This window comes from Genypterus blacodes, unplaced genomic scaffold (assembly GCF_046128005.1).
Source record: "Genypterus blacodes isolate CSIRO-AG114 ecotype Tasmania unplaced genomic scaffold, CSIRO-AGI_Gbla_v1 ptg000029l_1, whole genome shotgun sequence".
NCBI lineage: Eukaryota > Metazoa > Chordata > Actinopteri > Ophidiiformes > Ophidiidae > Genypterus > Genypterus blacodes.
This window is the reverse complement of record NW_027466842.1, coordinates 6,807,501-6,829,466: the sequence shown is the minus strand read 5'-3', so window position 1 is coordinate 6,829,466 and position 21,966 is coordinate 6,807,501. Positions and strand designations below refer to the sequence as shown.

The following is a 21,966-nucleotide window of genomic DNA, read 5'->3' as shown; positions in this document are numbered from 1 at the left end:
AATAAAGAAACAAGCAATTGGTTGACTATCTTTGTTCCCTTTTCCTGTTTGTGAATGTGTCTAATCAGCTCTTATTGCAGAACTGTCTGCCATCTAGTGGTGTGAACATGAAATGCAGCAGTGATGAGAGAAGAAGAGGAGACCAGACGAGGCAGCTGACGGAATCACATCATGCTTTTATGACGAAAAGGATTTACTTTACCAGACAGACAGTATATAAAACACACATTGAAATAAAAAAAGAAATCACATTTTGTTTCATAGACAAATACATTATTGTCTTATCCGTTGCGTTCGAGAACCAAGCAGCTGTGGGACTGAGCAAACCATGAGGGATCCCTGGAGAGAAGACGCAGCGGTTAAACTCTATATTACTAACTACAATATTTACAGTTCAGCAGTCATCTTCATCTGTCAGACATGGCAAGAAGGTCTACAGATTTGATGATGTGATATGGCTAATATGTCTAATATGTACAGGTCTGGTCTTCAAATTCAAGGATCCGCAGAGTGATGAAAGGAACTTGTATATTTTCAGCTTAGTTTGGTGCTTTTGTGAGCAGGAATATGTATTTCCAGGCCTCAGCATCCATTCCTATGTTCCATTAATGGAGAAGAAAAGTGAAACAACTGTGCGTTAGTGCAAAAAAAGCAAAGAAAACGAGGTTGGTGCCAGATTAAAGGCAAGAAGGAGAGAGACGGAGAGAAAGAGAGAGAGAGAGAGAGAGAGAGAGAGAGAGAGAGAGAAAGAGAGAGAGAGAGAGAGAGAGAGAGAGAGAGAGAGAGAGAATGTGTGTGTGTGTGTGTGTGTGTGTGTGTGTGTGTGTGTGTGTGTGTGTGTTTCTTTGGCTTAATTTCAGCCAAGTTGAATACATAAATGTTGTGCCTGAAACTTTCCATTTCAAGGGCTCCAGCAAACACAGGCTTCTTGTATGAGGGAGCTCAGACTTAGAGGAGGAAGAGGAGGAAAGGAGGATCTGGCACCGTCTCGTTTCAAAGCGAGAGAGAAAGCGAGAGAGAAGCAAATGTAGAAACCTAGGAATGAGTGCCAACCCCCGAGTCTGAGTGCTCCCTTCCACCCTTCCCCCTCTCCCCTCCCAACCCATAGGAATTCTGAAAGAGTGACAAGATTCAAGATAGATCAATGGGAGTACGCCATTAATAATCCTACATCCCATACAGCATTGATCAGTCCCATTATCCTGCTTGGAATATCAATTGCTTCATCTACAGCGTGCACAGATCCTCTGCGTGTAAGGACAGATATGTGTCAAAATACAATCATCCCAAGTGCACAAAGTCAAATATGCACCTCGTTACACACTCAACCTCAGTGGTTTGAACGCAGGCGCAGGTTTGCGTTTGCCAACCGGTTTGACTGGAACCAGAATTAACCATTAAACCAGAATGAAACAGTTTTCACACTTACAGTGAGAACAAACTGACTTTGTATACGGCGGCAGTTTTGTTTTATTTCAGTGAGTACCATGGCCTGAAACAATGGCACCCTTAGCTCTACACACACACACACACACACAAACACACATAAACACACACACACACACACACACACACACACGCACACGCACACGCACACGCACACACACACACACGCACGAGTGTGGGCGAGACCATTCACTGTTATACAAAAGGCATGCATAGATCAAACCTGCTAAAACCACGAGAAAGAAAGTTCTTGGAACCGATCATTCGTTATTGTTATTGGTCGATTGAATAGTGAGACTGTGGGGGCATCAGAGTTTCTTATTACTGTTATTTGTTTTGGATCAAATGCAGAGCAATCACACTATGGCTCTAAGTCAAACCAGTAAAACACTGATTTAGGATTCTAACAGTCAGTTTGCTCTTTTTTTTAGCGTCTAAGTTGAGACCCCCTGAGCTCAGGAGGCCCAACGGTATGTCAGCAGGGCCACTGATGCCACTCATCTGTTGTCATTACTCACAATGACCACTGGGGCTCAGTATTGCCTTGCAGAATGGGTGATGGTGGTGTGGAGTGGGGGCGGGGGTGGTGTATGGATGCATTTGAGGGTGATCCAGGTGAGGATCAGGAGCAGTTGTCAGTCAGCGGTTTGTTAGATGGATTTGCATCGAGGTGTTGCTTCTTTTACTCCAAGATCTGGAAGCTCGTTCAGTATTATTCAGCCTGATCATACCAGCGCTTATTCTCCCATTACTGCCCCTCTCACCTCTGATCGCTCAAATCAAGTCTAATCTAAGCAGCAGCTGTCAGAGCCGGAGATTGTGATGGACTCATTTGGGGCGAATATAGAGCGAGAAAGACGGGAGAATGAGTCGATATTAAAGCTCAGCCTTTGCCAAAAATAAGGAAATCTGTCGGCCACAGTTTGCTTTCACATTCGCAACAGTGAATAAATGAGGAGATTCACAGTTGAGAGCAAAGTTGCAAACCAAAAACGTGTATAATGGAGCCACGGCTGATATTGGCGCTGCGATTATCAGCACGTGTGGGATTCGTCTTATTTTTGTCTGCGTCTTTGAAGCGTCTCCCAGGGGACAGCGTCCTCATAGCGCGGTTGCTGCTGCTGTAAATGGAGCGTCTAGAATACGGCGAACCGACCCCGAGGCGAGGACGCGCTGGAGGCAGGAGCGAGGGATCAGCCTAGTTTCAGAAGAAGCCCAGGAGATCTGCTGAGGCCTCCAGGCTCTCAACCAAACGGAGGTCAAGGAGCTGAGACCTACTGGGAGGAAGAAGGTTTGTCTCAAGGACGTGTGAGATTTGAATAGATACAAGTGCTTACTTCCAACCCTGACCGGCATGAGAATGTCAGTTTCCAATGACTGCTCAAAGTGACTCAACAATAGCAGGCAGATGGCAATTTTGATGGCGTGAGTGTAGCTTGTATTGCAGCAAATAGCCCGACCCCATCTTTCTACATTTTGTAAGTAAGTTTATAATGTGTTTTCATATCAACAGCCTTGAATATGTCAACCACCACAGAGATGGTTTTCAGGAATAGTGGGCTTGGGATGGTGACCGATGTTTGTTTGTTTGTTTGTTTAGGGGAAACTGGGTCACCCCTTTCCTTTCCGTCCACTCACTGCTCCGCCGTTGATGTCATCACGAGGGGCCACAAATCAAATCACAATGACACCGATTTCACCGACCACACAGAACACGTGTCTACCACCGCACAACCATATTCCAGTATTCCAATACTGAGATCAGGGGACAGACGTTAAAGAGGGAGGAAGACGGGAGGAAGAGGAACAAGAAGAAGAAGAAGAAGAAGAAGAAGAAGAAGAAGAAGGAGAAGAAGAAGAAGAAGAAGAAGAAGAAGAAGAAGAAGAGGGAGACCAGCAAAGAAGGGGAAGAGGGAGAGAAAGATAATAAAATGAAACACACCCTCAGCTACTCTTACATTTGTGATTGATGTTTGCACAACAACACCATCAACTATCACTACAGACATTCTGTCTTCTAAACCTAGTCTCCAAGGAGACATACGGGGCAATGGACAGACAGAAGGATCTGCTCAGGGAGAGGAAATGCTCATGAAGGTGAAGTTCTGTTCTCAACACCTCTGAATGCAAACGCCCCCAAAGTGAAAAAAAACCAGGCCACATTCATCATCTATTCTCATTCATCCTCATGAATCTTTAACAACTGTTCAGCTATTCATTCTCGCACAGACGCTTGAGTTTCATCATTCATCACATGAAACATGAAACGCCAGAGAAGTTTGCAGTATCTCTTTTTCCTTTTTTTTCCCCTTAGCAAACTTTTGAGAGTTTCAGTCTCTCCAATTACTCCAAACTCAGTGTCCCGTTTTGTGTGTGTAGCCCCGTGATGTAAGCGTGCTTTAGGTTATGGCTGATTGCTGGATCTGGCTTTTGCTTGGGCTGGTTTGATATGACACACACACACACACACACACACACACACACACACACTAAAGGAACTTAATTAGGTGTTGAGAACAGAGCTGCCCGACATGGAAGAGTTTGAAAACGGTTAACAGCGAAAAGGTCAAGAGCGCTGGAGGAAATTAAACTACTGAGAAGCAACAGATCACCGAAAAGGAAGTCTGCTCTCCACTACACACGACTACTCTCCACTACACGATGCACATGGTGTGGGCAGGGTTAACACGACTTCATTTACATTTTGTGAATCCTCGATCTCCAGCCAGGGACCCCTCCCAAAGGAGGACCCAGTGGGGGGTGTATATATATATATGTGTGTGTGTGTGCGTGTGTGAGTGTGTGTGAGTGTGTGTGTAGGGGGGGAGGGGGGATGCACTGGGCTAGGGGGGCAGAGACATTCGCACACTGACCGTTTCAGAGGCAGACGGATGCACAGTGCTACCTGCTCAGTTTGTTGTGTGTGTGTGTGTGTGTGTGATGAGCTGCAACTTTTTGCGAGCCCAGCAACAGCAGATGGTCTCATGTTGGTCATGACAGCTTGTAAGATGGCAGTGACAATAGTTATTATATTCCTGAATCATGCACCCGCTGCTGTAAAAAACGAGAATGGCTTTGTTTCTTCATTCACAGAGTTACATCAGGCCTCTCTGACAAAGGGAATCTGGCTTCAGTTGTGTTGTAATGTACAGCATTGCAGGAATGTCTATATATGTGGTCACGCCCACTTCACTTCTCCTGAGAAAAGGTGGTTTTAAATGTTTGTGTGGGTAAATACACTGTATGTTGTGTCTGTGTGTGGTTGACTATGTGTCCTGTCTGCCTCTGAATATGTCCCAACGCTCCGGGCTGCTCCCCCCTGGCAGCACTGGGAAGGTCAGGTGTTGCACCAGCACACAGAAGGAGGTGGCAGGGTGGGTGTGTGGGTGTGTGGGTGTGGGGGGGGGCAGGGTTTGGCAGCCGTTGGATGAAAAGGCATGAAAGGGTTTGGGGTGATGAAGGTGAGAGGAAGGAGAGGTCACGTGAGCTTCCCTCCTCGTCTACCCATCAACCCACCTGCGGCTCGCCAGCCCTGTCCCCCCCCCCCCCCCTCCCATCCAAGCCCACCCACCCACCTCCTCTTCTTTATGTGTGGTCGCTATGGTAGCCATGGCCGCCCGTGTCTGTTGGGCTTGACTTCCTAACCAAACTCCCACAGGACACGGGCGGTCATGACTGTCGGCCAGTGCGCTCGTCCCAAACTCACACAGCTCTCGCAAAGATGAAAAGGTCAAATTGAATAGTTTGATGTGAACAATCGATCTCCAGTGATCATTAGATATTATTAAATGATTTTCTGCATCATTTGGCTTTGAGTAGATTTTGCAAGAGACCATGATTGTGAGGTTAAGAGGACCCAGCAGAGACCTCGTCACCTTTCAGCCGTGGTGCCAAAACATCAAACTGGATCAGTCTGACTGCTTTGTTTTATTCAGTGGTAAGAACTTATTTTCAACTTAACCTGCAAACTGCATATTTTACATGCGTTCTCAAAGAAGCTTAGCAAGGCAGAATTTAGAAAAGCAAAGCTACAAAAGCAAGAAATGGATGAAGGCCCATCTCAGATAGCTGTATATGATTTAAAGTTCCTGTCTGAACAGTAAACAACTAAACAAACTTTGAATAAAAATGTTTTTTCAGGGTCCAGACCAACATGCCAATTTAAGCACTTAGACTCTAATTCTTATCTTCTATTATTCATTTCCAAACAAGAATGACAAGCAGCTCTTTCAAAATTATACTTATTAAGGTTGATTACAGTTGTTATTCAAACATACTGAATAAAACCAACCAGAGGCAGAGCGATCAGGGTCACTTTGTTCACAAATCAAACCGAATGGAATCACCGCTTCTGTTTTGATCTGTTCACCTAATTCAAACAAAGCCACGGAGAGCAAGTTTTATTATGGTTTGATACATCTTTGCGAATCATTGGCTGTGTGCGTTTGCGCGTGTTAAACACGTTTTTGGGACGTGCTCATGCCTCCCCCGAGGGACCCCTGGCTGCGTTGTTTCATATCATTTTCATGTTGAACTTTCTGGTCCCTCCTGAGGTGCTTCCAGTGGCGGGTTCAGATTTCCTGAAGGAGTACTCCACTGTGAAGTTGTTCTTGCGTTGGCCGCGTCCCCGGCTCCACACGAACAACAGCAGGAAACAGAAGAGCACCACACCCAGGAAAGTGATGCAACCCATTGCCGTGGAGACCAAGATGGTGGTCAGGTCCAAGGTGAACTTGAGAAAAACGCGTGTGCTGTTCAGATTTGTGTCGTTGAAGAACTCGCCGTTGTACAGCGAGCGGTTGAGAAAGAAGGCGGAGGCGGCGTCCAGCGGCTGACCGCGGACTGTGAGTGTGGCGAAGTAGGTGTCGTTACCTCCAGCGTTACTGGCAATACAGATGTAGGTCCCGCTGTCAGTTAGCTGGGCGTAGCGGATATCCAAGGTGCCACTGGGGAGAACGGTGATGCGGCCTGGAGTCTTAGCTGTGATCCGTCTGCGTTGTGGGGAGATCCAGATGATTGCAGGTGCGGGTTCTCCTTCAGCCCGACACAGGAAACTTACTTGTTGGCCTTCACGGGCTACCACCTGGAAAGATGGAGGACAGAGAATCAGTCATCAGTTTAATCAAACTAAAATATTTGTATTGAGGGGATTTCCAGGTACCTGCTGCATCTTTCGGTTGCGTATCTTCGGTTTCTGGCATGTGAAGTGATCAAAGAAGGCAGAGTCGGTGAAGGTGCTGAGGCTGAACCCCTGCACCTCCATCGGCCCTGCACACACTGGCACCCTGCCGTCGAAGTTGAGGGTCTTGCGTCTTTGCAGGATCCACAACAGACGGCAGTCACACAGCAGGGGGTTTCCATCCACTCTGAGGGTCTCCAGACTGTTGACAGAGTGGAAGGACCCCTCTTCCAAAGTCTGCAGGTCGTTAGAGGAGAAATTCAGGACCCGGATCTGCCGTAGGCCTCCGAGTGCGTGCCGCTCCACAGTCACCAACCCTGTGCTCACCATGATGAGCTCTTTTAGCCTCAGCAGGTCCTTGAAGGCCCAGGGCTCCAGGGAGGTGATGGGATTGTAGGACAGGTTGAGGTGCGTGAGATGCACCAGGTTCTTGAAGGAAGCAGAGGGGACGGAGGTGATGTTGGTGTTGGTGATGGAGACCCAGTGGAGGTCAAGGCCCTGAAAACTAAGAGGGGAGATGACCTCCAGGTAGGGCCAGTGATCAATCTCCAGACCCCGCATGTTGGAGAGTTTGCGGAAGTTCTGGTCCTCCAGGGCAGTGATGCTGAGGTGTCGTAGGCGGAGGGTGACCAGGCTGCGGAGGTAGGACAGCGTCTGCCCAGAAATGGATGTCAGGTTGCAACGTTCTATAGTCAGATCTTCAAGTCCAAGCAGACCTGAGAATGCCTGGTAGATGCAAAAGACACAGAGATTTTTTCCAGATATCCACCATTAGTTCCTGCTCCATTCAGTATTTCGCTTGCTAAGGTGCGGTGAGTCTTACCTTGTGCGATATGTAGACCAGGTCGTTGTCTCCCACCTCCAGGTGTTTCAGACTCCTCAGGTCCTGGAAGGTGTAGTCCAACAAAATCACCATCTTGTTCTCACTCAGATCCAGGCTAGTCAGGTTGCCAAGTTTGGCAAAGGCCCCCATGGGCACCAACTTCAGCTGGTTCCCTCTCAACTTTAGCACTTTCAGATTCTGGAGGGTAGCAAAGGCATTGGGCTCTAATGTGGCGATGAGGTTCTCGCTGAGGTCCACTTCCTCCAGCCGCGGGTATGGCGCCAGGTCGCCCGCTTGCACCAATCGGAGCCGGTTCCTGCTGAGGTCCAGCAGTCGCGTCTCCGTGGGGATGCCCTCCGGGATGTTGGTGAGGCGACGCTTCTGGCACGACACTGACCGCAGCTGGGCCGAGCACTCACAGCGAGGCGGACAGGCCTGGCTGCTCTCTGGCAACATGGAGGTTACCATGGCCACCAGGAAAGCAGCCAGGAACCATCGCCACACCTTCGGCCATAGCACTAAGGCACGCCCACCAGGGCCAAGAGAGCCAATCATGGCCCTCGTCCTCTGACTGGCCTATCACAGGCAGGGTCAGCGCACCATATACCTGCGGGGAGAGAGAAGAAAAAATGAAGACAGGATACGTTTGGGAGGAATAGAAAGAGGATATGCGAAAGAGAGATGGAGCGAATCACCCATCATCTCCCTAACTCATAAAAATTACATCCATGCTGCTGTAAATTATCTATGCCTCCTAAAGTAGGAGTAATATTGTAACTGGGGGCATTTCAGACATCTCACTCATAAGACATTCAACTCCTTAAGACCAGATGCCATTACCAGCAACATGAATCAGTTGTAGATGTTTTAGATAATTTGTCTTGGGCGCTAACTCATTCAGCTGGAGAACTGGGACGCTGGGAGCTTTTCGCCTCAGCTGCATTCATGCATGTTGCATCTCCTTCACCCAGAAACAGTCTGCTCCACTTTGACAAACACCATGAATTTATTATAGCCGCGCATAAACAGACACCCCAACCTTCCAGCAATCACATAATGCCAGTAAAGCACGCAAGAAGAAGAAGACGGCAGTGTTTTGACGGTGTGCTGGAGTCATTATTTGTTTGATCAGGTAAGCCTTGATGCATGCGTGCGTAGGTTGTAACATTTTGCTGCGCATAAATCAAGGCTCGTTTTAGTGCTCCCTGCTCAAAGATGAAATGAATCACTTCTCTTAAACATTCCTTCAGGCAGCCTGTCATCTCGCCCACATGCAGGTTTCAACACCGAGACAGGCGAAGAGCAACTGGCATCAGATCAGGAACACAATCCAGCTCAGTGATATTTAGGTATGTGACTGATCTGTGTACAAGGACACGGAAAGAATACTGAGGGAAACACTGGAAAAATAGGAAGCATCAAAAGAGGAAAGTTTTACCTTGCAGTGAAACTTTGCCCAGAGCCCAAACTCTAAACTCTGACTGTTGGCTTAGGTTGTTTTTTGGATTAGGTGAAATGAGAGAGAATATGAAATCATCACTATGGAGTTTTATGTTAAAAAGCACAAGGCAAATGAATGAGTCAATACTTATACATTACATTATGTAAAAGATTACCATTATTGCTCCATGTGTTTGTATCCTCTGTCAGGTTTGACTGACTGTCTGTCTGTTTTTACTGAAACTCGTTGGCCTGGTTGTTGTTTTTGATCCGCGCAGCTTCACACACTAGGTTAGCATAATGTTAATATTTTCCTGTTCGGCTCCCAGACTGTGGTCGAGGAGCACAGGGGAGATGTTTCCTCCGGGGCCGAAGTTGATGCTCCGTAACTCCGCAGCACACCTTACATTCATATCTTGAGAAGTAACCCATAACCGTAATTGATTACTTATGTATTGATTCGTACCCCTATTGTGTGTAATTATCGTGAACTTATTATCTACTTGCATTCTTGCACATTTCTTTATTGCACTAGTTTGGGTGATTTCTGATTTCTGGTTCTCGTTTTCATGCTTTACTGTAACTGTTGCACAGTAATTTCCCTCGGGATAATAAACTTTCATCTTATCTTATCTTATCTTAACATTGCTCCCGCCAACGATCTACATACCAGCGGACTCTATCTCTCGCTTGTCCACACACACTGAAACGCGATACCTGCGTCTCCCTGCAGAACAAGTTTGGGAACCACTGAATTATGCAATGTAGGAAAATTACTCAGAGTTTTCCTCTTTTCACCTTATCCTGGATCCGTTTCAGGCTTTTTTTTTTTCAATCTGTCCATATTTGTATCAATATTTGACAGGCCACATTAAAAAGCGCAACAGACCGCATGTGGCCAGCGGGCCATAGTTTGCCCACCCCTGGCCTAGAGGGTAAAGAGTCAAAAGTCACCAGGATCTCTACGCAGCCTGGGATCAAAACAAGATGAAACCAGATTGAAGCTGAATTGAAAAGAATATGTGCACATTTGCTACACTCACAGTACGCCCACACACACACATACATTGCAACAAAACTCCCAGAGACTGAGTTAATCTAGCGAGCCTCAGGGTGGATAAGTCAGACAGGCCCTAGGAAACATGCTTGAATCTGAAGGATCTGCAGGAAATCTGGTGTGATTTTTGGTGGCTGCAAACACAAAGGAAAGGCAGGCTGCTGTGAGCTCAGTCTGACCCACTTCTAAGCAGCAATCAGCCTCACACTGTCAGGCAACAACAACTCACCACGACCGTAACAACAGTGTAACAAACCTCAGCGTCTCCGCGGAATAGAGACGGCGAGAGATGAGCATATCTGCAAAACAAACACCAGCATCCAGATGTGCTGAGATAACGAGTGATTTAAATGAAATTAAGCTCGCTTTAGATTGTTTACCTCTGTAGTGTATGTAGTATCTCTCTCTCTCTGTGCGTGCGTGTGTATGTGTGTCACTGCACATCTTGCCCGGCTCTTAGCCACGTGTGATGGATGCAACCTGTCTGCAGACCCCCCGGAGAGTTCTCCTACGGGTCAGCGGCAGAGTCACAGCATGAATCAGTGAGCCGACACCATCCAGGCAACCAAGGTCTTTGCTGACTCAAGGACAGGCAGGGATCACACACACACACACACACAGACACACACACACACACACACACACACACACGCACTCCTCACACTCCAACATAATACACGGGCCCAAAGGAGGCATCATCTGTGCATTACCGTGCATTCACACACACCTATACACCCCTTTTACTCCCCACTGCTACTGTATAATCAACCTCCCAGACAGATGGTCCCAGCCAACACGTCACACACACCACACACACCTTTAAAACAAAATACACACGTACCCGGTTGCACAGAAGCAATTACGGAACTTACCCATCCCTTCAGTGAAACCTATTGTAGTTCATTTAGAAGCTCCTCAGAACTTCATGTTCTCAACACGCAAAGTGCTGCAGGAAAATGATGCAATCATACACCAATTACAGGAACTGAGAAAGGCACATTAAAGAAATATTTCCACTTTAATCTTGTGAAACTTTATTCTAAAAATATCTTCTTTTAAATGTTTTTTCCCTGAACAGCTCAGCTCAGATCAAACGCTGTCGTAATTTGATTTTGGATGCGTGGTGAAGTAAAAGTAATTATTTGCGAAAATATAAAAACTGAAGCACTGTGGTGAAGAAGAAGTTTTTTTGCTTGATTTACTCACTGCATATTTAAGCATTGCATTTTTTTTTTTTAGAAATGAGTGTCAGTATCTGGAAACGAAAGACAGCTGAATAGAAAAACAAGCTTTAATTAAAAAAAAATTAGCTTTTGGTTTCAGTGCTGACATTAATAGGATTTCTAAAGTAGTAGTTTTATTGTTGTGAATAGATATCTATAGCAGTAAAATCATAGCCAAAGTCACAAAGAAGTCTCAAATCTTTCCTTAGTCTTAAGTCTAGACAAGCAGGTTCAGACTTTCAGTTTGTATCAACTCATGCAGTGTGGAAGGGGTCTCGCTCCAGCAGCCAGACACAAGCACCATACTTACAATCATACTTACACTCAACAAATCCACATTATGCAAATAAGCACCTGCCAGATGTTAAAGTGACAAAACGGCAAATCCCACAAACAAAAAAGCTGCCCTGGGGGAGGAATTGGGAGAGAATGTACGACAACGGCGACCCAGACGCTAAAAATAACCACATTTTAGAAAGCTGCTCTCGTGAACAGATGCCCTCTGACACACACACATAATCAGCATACACACACACACCGAGACCAAAACACTGATGACAATGGCCAGATGTCTCTTTCAGCAGCTGTTTCACCTGATTTACACACTCAGGTTGGTCTAAATCAAAAACGCATCTATGTTGCCAAGAAGAGATATAGGCAGCTTTGTAAATATGAAAGAAAAATATTGTTATAATTATTGTCTGGTGTGTATTTGTGTGTATGTGTGCGTGTGTCTAAGTGAATATAGGTCATTCATGTTGATGGGTAGCCTTGTAAGCCTGTATATTTGGCCAGCAGAGCGTGGATCTCCTCAAGACTTGCAGCTTCAGCTTTGTCTGGCTTTTCGCTTCCCAGCTCTCACTCTCTCTCACACACATAGACACACACGCACACACACTCGCAAGACACCATTTAGCTTCTCTGACATAGGAGCAGTCGAACAGTCAGCAGATCATTAAGAAAGCTTATACATTTTATTATTGCCAAACAAACTTGACAAGTTTGTACTTCAGAGAGGAAAGCTGACAGTTTGTGCTTTTCACTGCTAAGTAGCTTTAAATCCAATATTAAATCCGTCACTCCATTTGAATCCCAAAACTCCATTTGAATCCCAAATGGAGTGTGGAACACAGCTTAGTGGTTCTGTTGTTACAGTGGCAGTTAGGGAGCGAGCAAGGGGGCATAAAAGGGGTCTAAGGGCAAGTTTGGACATTCTTAATGTGTCCATGTCAGTGTCCAATATGAGACATGGTGAGTGACCAGTCCAAAACAACGGAAGAGCAGATTTAAGTCTTTTTTTGGTGTGTGCCATTCTTAATCACTGTTCCAATCTCAAAGGAACTGACACTGCCCACATTTTCATTTAGCAACTGAAAACAACTGAAGAGCTGTGGAAATGTGTGTGATAACAACGTAGAGCTGCACAGCCTAATCAGGAGGCGAGTCCAATGGGAGAGGGTGTGGGGGGAGAAGAATCCCCAGATCAGAAACACACAGTGCACACAGAGGGAACACAAAACTAACAGAGAGACGCGATGGGAACACGGAACACCAACCGTGTCCATCACTCCTCTTCTCTGTGTACATCATGTTTAAAGGATAGCATCTGTGACACTGAAGCTTTGCGAAGAAACCAGCTCAGCTTGTGTTGAGTGTTCGCGCTCTGATGGCACTTATAGCCCACGCTGTCCTGAAAGCATCCTCTTCCACCGAGAACTCGCCAGCCAACTGAGTCACGGCTTCAGACAGTGAGCTGATTGAGACGGACACGCTGCCTGGTTTGACCTGCGCCTCCTGGAAGCAAAACGGTGCAAACTTGCTTGACAAACAACTACAAGTTGTTTAGAAATTCACTTAACTAAGAAATACAACCTTGTAAATGTTTAAGTTTTGTTGACTGAATGTGTGTATCTGAACCTGTGCTCCCGTCATTTTATCAATACTGTTTCACTGTTGCTGTTATATAAGCAGCGTGTGGAGCAGAGGTGGCGTACGACAGCCCCAAAGCAAACCAGAGTGGGCAGCATGCACGGAACACAATGTCCCCTCGAGTCCACTCGCCCATGTTACTGGATGTTGTGTTGGTCCTTTAAATTGCAAACTTACCAAACCAATCAGCTTCTGTTTGTTAACTCGGCTCTTTTACGTTCCTTATTACGTCTCCAGTGGATTATCCGGTGGTGTTATATTGACTGTATTGGCAAAGGATATGTAAATGTCATTCTTACTTTAAATTAGACACAATTAAGGGTATCACAAAGTGAAATGCACACATTTGGATAAACTGTCGAGCTGAGGATGAACAGTAAAACATCTTTTCTGTCATCCTCAGTTCTGTCTCTGACTTCATGAGCCCGCTGCATAAAAATAACCACACACACACCCTCACCCCGAGCAAGTGCGTAATTTCTGAAGGCATTAACTCTCTGCTGTTGACTGTCTTCTTGTACATGTGACAATGTTTGCTGAAGGAAGCCCTCCGACTCCACAGCCTACCGTACACTCTCCTCTCTAACTGGGCAAACCTCAAAATACATCACAGCTTTTACAGCGACATCTCCCTGGTGGTGACACAGTATGTATCTTTCCCTGAGAAGAACACCAGAAGAAAGTGCCACTGGTGGTGACACCTTCCCAAGTCAAACTCCGGCGTCACTTTCTTTAAACTGCATCAAAGTCAGTCAAGCGAACATCAGCGGAGGATGCGCGGCGCACAGTGAACAACGGCAGAACAACAACTGCGCAAACAAGCTAAAAACAAGCTCAGATCAAATCCCACAGGAGAGAGGAAAACATTGTCTGCTTGTTCATTACTGTGGAGGGATTCTCTTTCAGCCCTCAGATGACTTCTACAACAATCATCACACTGCAGAAAGTAGTTTACTTTCATCAACACTGAGGATAATTTTGATGCTGGAATTTGATTTTGTTGAAATAATACTACACACACACAAACACACACACACACACACACACACACACACACACACACACACACACACACACACACACAGCTTGCATTATATATATTCCTGCATTAGTGTGTGTGCAACTCAAAATGGATTACAATGTAAATGAGCCCAAAGGTTGTTTCATCAGTGTGTGTGTGACTGTAATGTTTTCACTCAGTGGTGGATGTTGGGCGATGATACCTTCATTGTTTAAGAGCTTAACAGGAAGTTACTAATTCCATACTTTCTTTACGTTGGTACTTCTGGGGTGAGTTTGTCGTCTGCAGGCTTTGTATAAACTGAAGACACACTACTGATCTCTTTACACTTTCAATAGACCCTTAGTCTGAAACACACATCTTTTCAAATCACCATGAAATCCCTTAATTTGTGTTGCTTTATCTTACTTTGCAGCCTCAGTGCTTAAAGGCAGCTTAGAGGTAAATCCCCTGATGGAGAATCTTAAAGGTGAAGTGGGGAGTGAGCTTTGGGGCGTGACGCTGGTCTACAAAGGATCAAAATCAGCGGTGTTTGCCTTTTTACGTAAATTAAGGCGTAGCGACTTTGTCTTAATCTTGATTTTAGAAGGTCGGCTGTCATTCTTGTGTACATATATCATTTTAAGTAGATGCAGTGTTTTGTGTTTCCTTCTCAGTTGATTATGTTCCACCTCAGTACTTGATTTGTTATTTTCCTCTGCATTATAATGAGGGACAAAGTGTGCAGTCTAGCTCATCACATCCCAGGCAAACAGTAATGAGTGTGTGAGTGTGTGTGTGTGTGTGTGTGTGTGTGTGTGTGTGTGTGTGTGTGTGTGTGTGTGTGTGTGTACGCTATGTAGGTCTTTGTGTGCGTTCCTCCATTTCTGTGTGCCGACTTCAAGTAAGAACAAAGAGAGGAAAAAGACAGTATATGGATGCACAGATTCGTCATTCGTCCATCTGGCTTCTCTGATGTCGTGAGCGTTCCTGTCCACTCAAGTATACTACACCGTTTCACTGCCTCCATACACTGTGTGTAATTAAAGTGCCAGGTTACTTCACATTAACACACACAGAAACCCCTTGCCCTCTCTGGTTCTACAGCAATCAATAGATCCCTCTGTAGTTTGTTCACAACTTATTTGGAATTATCTTCACAACTCCAAAGAACCGGGTTTGTTTGTGACCATGGAGGCTGAGACCGAGTGTGTCCAGACCCGCCTCAGTGAGGTCAACCAAACTCTGACATACACACTGATTGAGTGACATGTTGGTGTAAACGCCTTCTTTATTCATATTTCAGCGAACATGTGTCCTTTTGTTGTGCTCCGGGGCCTAGCGTGGTTAATTAGTCGCAGCTATTCTGACGATTCTCACACCCTGCAGTGTTTTGACCTGCTTTGCTTTGGCTCAAACCTGTAACACAAGACTACACACACAGACACACAGACACAGACACACACACACACGTTCCTCACACAATGTAGTCGCATAACAACAGAGGGTGAGCAGCTTATTGGATGCTGTGGCTAACCTTGCCTGCAGCCATATGGTCTCAGCTCAAGTGTTCAGTCTTAAGGTTTGTAGTGAGGGATGAATCTAAAATGAGCTGCTGTAAAACACATACACACTATTTGTAACTGGTGACATCACACTTTCCCCTGTGCCCCCTAATGTCGCCATGCTATGAGGTGGTTCAGGGTCACGACTTTATCATAAAACTCGGGTGGGGGCACACGTTTTGCCTAGTCTGCAGATATTTGTAGGATACCAAGGCTAAAAGGGGAGAGGATTGGTTTACACTCCTGCAAAAGTCACCCACACATTATCACTAAATTTAGGTGTGTTTTATCTCTAAACGTATGTTCACTTACATCACAAGCATTGCTGCTTCACATGGGTGTACATGCTCGCAGTGTATGTGTGTGTGTGTGTGTGTGTGTGTGTGTGTGCACTTTAGGAACGCTTCACTAATAGGGAGCTTTCTCTCCTGTTGTTACAGATGAAGGCATCTACATCCAACACTTATTGAAAGGTCACAACGGCGATGTGTGAAGTCGTATCCGGGATGAGATGTTGCCTCATTAGCCAACAAGCCTCCATGTCCTCATGTGCAAGATGAATAACATCACTTCTTTCTTTAGTGTGTGCAGGTTGTCAGGACTAGCCGACAGCAGATAGCAGACATTTGGTCTGTTCACAACTAAAGCTACACAAATTAAGCCAGTGTATGCATGTACTGTACATCAGCCTGTGCCTGTGCTGCTTATTATAGCTTTGTTCCAAAAAACTATTTAGAGAGGCAATTGTTTGTCCTGGGCTCTAATTATCCGCCGAGTGCAGTGATTATTACTGTAAAGCTCCTGCTACAACATGCATACGAGAACAAAGCATGGCTACCTGGATGCTCAACTCACAGCCCCTTTTAAACCCACAGTTCTCACTTAAAATTGAAATTCTCAGACAGGCAGGCTGCAAAACCTAGACTGCATCCCTGTTGTTTAGTTGCAAATGATCATCCTCTGCCTGAAGCTTGCAGACATTTCCTCAATCAATTTATAGTGTCTCATTCTGAAACGACCCAGCTCCTGTAGTCAAAAGAGACTATCCAGGAATGTTATCATAGACCACAGATAACAATTTTCACGTCACTGTCCCGGACCAATAGCAGGAACTTCTTAAAAAGAGCTCAATAAAAATGAAAAGAAAAGAATGAGGAGAAAAACAAGGTCATAATCACAGGAGCTCATTCAATCAAACTTGACCTGTCTCTACCAAAACCATCACTCATACAGAAACCAATCATTCTGACTGACACTTTACAAGGAACTCGGCGTCCTTGAATTCGTCTTCCTCTCTGGGGAATTGTGACGTGAATTCAAAAGACTCATTCCTTATCACACATACATTATTAACAAACATACAGAAATACTTGGTCACCACTGTTGACAAAATACCCCGCAAGACAGATTTCAATCGTCTTATATTTCTGAGCCAGTGAGATATTTTCTGTGTCGCACTAATAATTGAGGTCTCATTGTTGCAAAAATAAACATATTCTTCCCGTTAGAGCGTCAACAACACAATGGTGTTATCAGGGTTCTGATTACTGGCTTCTAGACAGGATGTGAAGGCAGTTCATTTCGTGTCATTTCCTTTCAAAAGGCTAATGAGTTTCCAGATAACAAAATGGCGGGGAAATCCCCAGGGTTTGGTCATTGGGAAGTAAATCACGTCTTCTCCTCAGCACCAGTGGAGCAGCCAGAGATGGTGATGATAGCTGGGTGATTTCTGAGGAGGAAAACATTTCTCTAGAGACGTCTTACCTGTAAAGGCAATGACCCTTTATCACCCCGTGGGATGGCGTGTGTGTGTGTGTGTATGTAAGTCCACGCATGTGGGAGAGGTGCAGGAGTGTGTTTTCGTATCACAAATAGAGAAATTATTTAGATCGGTGAACGTCAAAAAACGGAAGATCAATCTGATTGAGACAAATGCAGGAAGATGAGGGATGAAATGGAGAAAGAAAAATGTGGCGCTGGATAATATGCACACATCAGGGGAGGGATGATGGACATGGAGGACAGGAAAGAAGTGAGGGTGATGGATGAAACGGGAGGGAAGAGAAGCTGGGGGGAGGTAATAGTTGCACTCTGTCTCACTCTGTCACTAATGATGGAGGAAGGTCAAAGCTATTCTCCACAGCCCAGAGAATCTAATGATGCAAATAAGGTCTGACGCTCCCCTCAGATGCCACGAGAGAAACACACACACACACACACACACACACACAAACACACAAAACTGCCCGTGAATCCCCGGCACAATCCCAATTTGTCCCAGACTTATGAAGCTCATGTTTACCAGGGAAAAGCGTAATAAAGGGCCGCATGAAAGAAAGGCGAAGGAGAAGTGGAGTAAATTGTGAGCGAGTGGTACGTGGTACAAATACACTGGGCTGCGTTGCGAGTAAACAGCGACAAAGGGGAATGAGTTGGAGGGAGAAGAAGTAGGGGGGGAGGGGACGCAGTGTGACAGCTTTCTGTCATTTGAAGAGGAGCGCAGCGCCAGAGTCACGTGGGAAGAATTTACAATGAAATGTGCATGCAGCTTTGAATTGAACGCATCAACCTGTTCCAACATCAAGACTTCTGATTGTGCTTGACGTCAGATAGGCACGCCCTCAGTCAAGTCGTTGTGAATAAAGCATAAAATTGACAGCGACATCCAACCTAAAGGCATATTCGTGTAGGCTGGGGATGTGCAGTATAGGTACGAGGATGAAGAAGCCGCTGCATGTTTGTTACATACTGTATGTTCATCATGTACATGCAGGGGAGGCAGACAGCAGAATAATTGCACTGCTTCATGGATAATAGTGACCCTGTTAGCCACGAATCTCACTGGCTGCCTGTTTCTTTGATTCCGCCGGCAGGAACCAATAGGAGCCTTCGCTGCTGTCTCAGATGTGGGGATGAAGGAGCAGAATGAGGGGGGAGGACAGAGAGAGAGGGAGAGAGAGAGAGAGATGGAGAAATAGAGGTGAAGGCAGGAAAAAAGGGAATGGGCGATATGGGGAGGGGAGGGAGAGAGACACAGAGTGACAAGGATGGAGATGTAGAATAAAAACGAAGCGCGGATGTGGAGGAGAGAGTTGAATGCTTTATGCTGTGGAAACAAAGGCGACAATCAGCGAGCACTGATAAGACATCAGGACATCTACATGTGTGCATGTGTTTGTGTGATTGTATGACAGTGTGTGTGCCGGAAAAAAAAAGCTACACTGCGATCCCTAAAGAGGCAATGCAAACCCTACAAGCTGTTACACAGATATTCACACACACAAACAGCAATAAAAAAATGGCTGTGAAGGCTTGGTAAACACTGCACAGCACCGCGGTGAAAAGAAACAAAGAGCACGGTGAGGAGGAGGAGGAAGAGGAGGAGGTGGTGGTGATAGAGGAGAGGAGGGCTCGCAGGGGAGGCAGTTTCTGTAAAGGTCAGAGAAGAGGTTGAACATATAAGGGATGGTGGAGGAGTGAAAGGAGGGCAAAGTGATGCAAAAAAACTGTACACGACCTGGGGGGGGAGAGAGAGAGAGAGAGAGAGAGAGAGAGAGAGAGAGAGAGAGAGAGAGAGAGAGAGAGAGAGAGAGAGAGAGAGAGAGAGAGAGCGCTGGGTGGTGGAGAGTTCAGGATTAGTTGAGTGACAGCAGACCATTAGACTCACTCTCACACACACACAAACACACACAAACATAGAGGGGAAGCAGCTGCAGCCCATGTTCACGTTACCTTATTACCCATAATTGATACTGGGTAATAAGGTTCATCCTCTGCTGTGGACGAACCGGCTCAGACTGCAGCAGCGTCGTCCCCGTGCAGCCACGTTAAAAGAAGCCTGACGCAACATCAAACGCCATTTCTCCCCTGGAAGGAGCTGAGAAGTGAGTGACGGCAGACGAGCGTCCCTGAGAGAATAACAGAACAGCTAGGGTCCTTGAGCTCCTAACAGAAGCTTTGGGACTCTTTGGCATTGAAGATGCACAGAGATGATGGAACTTCTCTCCGGGGAGCATCCAGTTAAAATTCCATGACTCTCTCCATCCATCCATCCATCCATCCATCTATCTATCTATCTATCTATCTATCTATCTATCTATCTATCTATCTATCTATCTATCTACCTATCTATCTATCTATCTATCTATCTATCTATCTATCTATCTATCACTCTCTCTCTCTCTCTCTCTCTCTCTCTCTCTCTCTTTCTCTCTCTCTCTCTCTCTCTCTCGGCGGTTTTCGTCTGCTTTCTCTTAGCGAGGTCACAGCTGAAAGGTTTGAGCGATGCCCCAAGAGGCCGGGAATAATCATCCAAGTGTGTGTATGTGTGTATTCGAGTGCATGATTGAGCCTATGTATGTGTAAAGAGCATGTTTGTCTGTGTTTTTACCCGCGTGAACATCATGTATATGTGTAGGAGGCTGAGCACCCATCGGCCTCTGTCGCTCGAGCTCCCACAGGGTGAGCAGATTCCACGCTCTGTCGGTTACAGCGGCGTTCCGCATCCCAAACTCAGCTGTTGGATATGTGAGACACGCCACACTTACAGGCGTGAAAGGGTTCCCTTATAGCTTCAATTCCCAATGTCCAGGATCTCAATCTTGCAAAATCTGTCTAGAACCAACCACAAAAAAACACAACGAAAATTAGGAAAATGTGGCTGAAATCATGGCAAATGGTTAAAATACGTTTGTGGGAATCATTTATGAACGTTGGATCTCTTCCATTTCAGTCAGCTTGGCTCAAGCTTGGCACTTTAAAGCTTCGATTATACCTTGATTGAGTATGTTTACAAACCCAGATCGTGCGACTGCAAATCAATTTATTGAGGCATGTAAATGTCCTCATCGGAGGCTCGCTTCATACAGCGATTACACGTAAACGCGCTCTGGTAGGAATCTGACCTTCACAGTCACAGAGCGCAGTCTCGGTTGCTCGGTCTTGTGTGCTCGGTGCTCCTCTGTGTTCTCACCAAATTCATGCTGAATGTGGAGTGTGAGTCACACAGAGCAGGACGGCAGTGAGATCATTAACGGGCGAAGTAAACAGTTGCACACCATGAAGCCATTCAGCAGCAACATACATGATCACCACTTAGGCCGTCACGCTGACAAACAACCTTGGGGATTGCTAATGGAGAAGATGCAGCAACCTATCAAGAAACATATTGCTAAGGCAGCCACAGCAGATGTTCAGACACACTCATCAACCACACACGTGTGTGTGTGTACACACACACACACACAAGCACTCACACAACACGCTAATGAATGCATACAGGCCTAAACCATATTGATACAACAGAGACGGCAGACAAAGACAAGAGGCCGACTGCATCCAGTGCCAATAAGAGCTCATCTGCTTAGTAAGCACTCCTTCCCGAGGACAGAGAGGAATCTGTTGCGTCTTCATGTGATGGTGAGCGAACTGGTAGGAGGAATGAAGAGGTGATGACAGCTCGCCGTTTTCCAAAATAGCCCAAACGGTGCCGCTCCGAAATAATTCCTTTTCTCCTGATCCTTATTTCAACCGCGGTGCCTGAATTATTCATTCTAGGCCAATGACATGCGGCGAGAGGGACAAAGAGTCATGGCTCTATTTTGATTCACATAATAAATTCATGACTCAATGTAGAAAAGGAAGGAGAAACGTGAAAGGAGAGGGGGGACGGGCCGGGCTCGGGTCAGGGTGTGTGTGTGTGTGTCTGTGTGTGTGACAGAGGAGCAAAAAGAGACGAAGAACAGACAAATGTAAAGCGAATAGTTTCAGAATGTCAGAGTTAAAATCTAATAAATTTCTCATCACATCTCTTTCTATGAAGGAAAAGGAGGTAGAACACCAGCGAGTAAGAGGAGCAGCGTGCCAGGGGCTTTTGTCCTCACCAACAAGTAACAGTCACTTTAGCAAGCTGCTGAAACAATCTGAGTCAGAGGACATTTAGCAGCAAACAAGAGCTAATGAACAACACACACAAACACACACGCACGCATACACTGCAATCTGATCCACACTTGCTCATTTCACATCTGAGGATCTGTACGCGCAAACTCTCCGTCTTGTCTTGCTTTGACCTTTCTGAAAACAGAACATTGGTGCGTGTCTGGAAATTGCTTTGTTTTGTTTTTTGTTTTTTGTTTTTAGAAATGCTAAAACATCCCGGCTGCCTTGCTCGAGGGCAAAAACAATTAGACCATTATAAAACTGGCAAAGAACATTGAGGGCAACGTGAAATGGAGCACGTGATTAGAGTGAAATTAGTGTCCAAGAATGATTTCATTTCATTGATTTCATTCCTCCTCTTCCT

General features: G+C 45.7%; 1 protein-coding gene across 1 annotated transcript in view; it reads right to left on the bottom strand.

Annotated features, from left to right (window-relative positions):
- Positions 1-5,040: 5,040 nt before the first annotated feature.
- Positions 5,041-21,966, bottom strand: part of lingo3b (leucine rich repeat and Ig domain containing 3b) — a 23,891-nt gene continuing 6,965 nt past the window's right edge. Inside the window, exons 2-4 of the mRNA XM_076144936.1 lie at positions 7,449-8,055; positions 6,608-7,351; positions 5,041-6,529 (exon numbers count right to left, since the gene is read on the bottom strand). Coding sequence (XP_076001051.1) covers positions 5,960-6,529; positions 6,608-7,351; positions 7,449-8,003 — 1,869 coding nt within the window. The 5' untranslated portion in view covers positions 8,004-8,055 and the 3' untranslated portion in view covers positions 5,041-5,959. The remainder of the gene's footprint in view (positions 6,530-6,607; positions 7,352-7,448; positions 8,056-21,966) is intronic.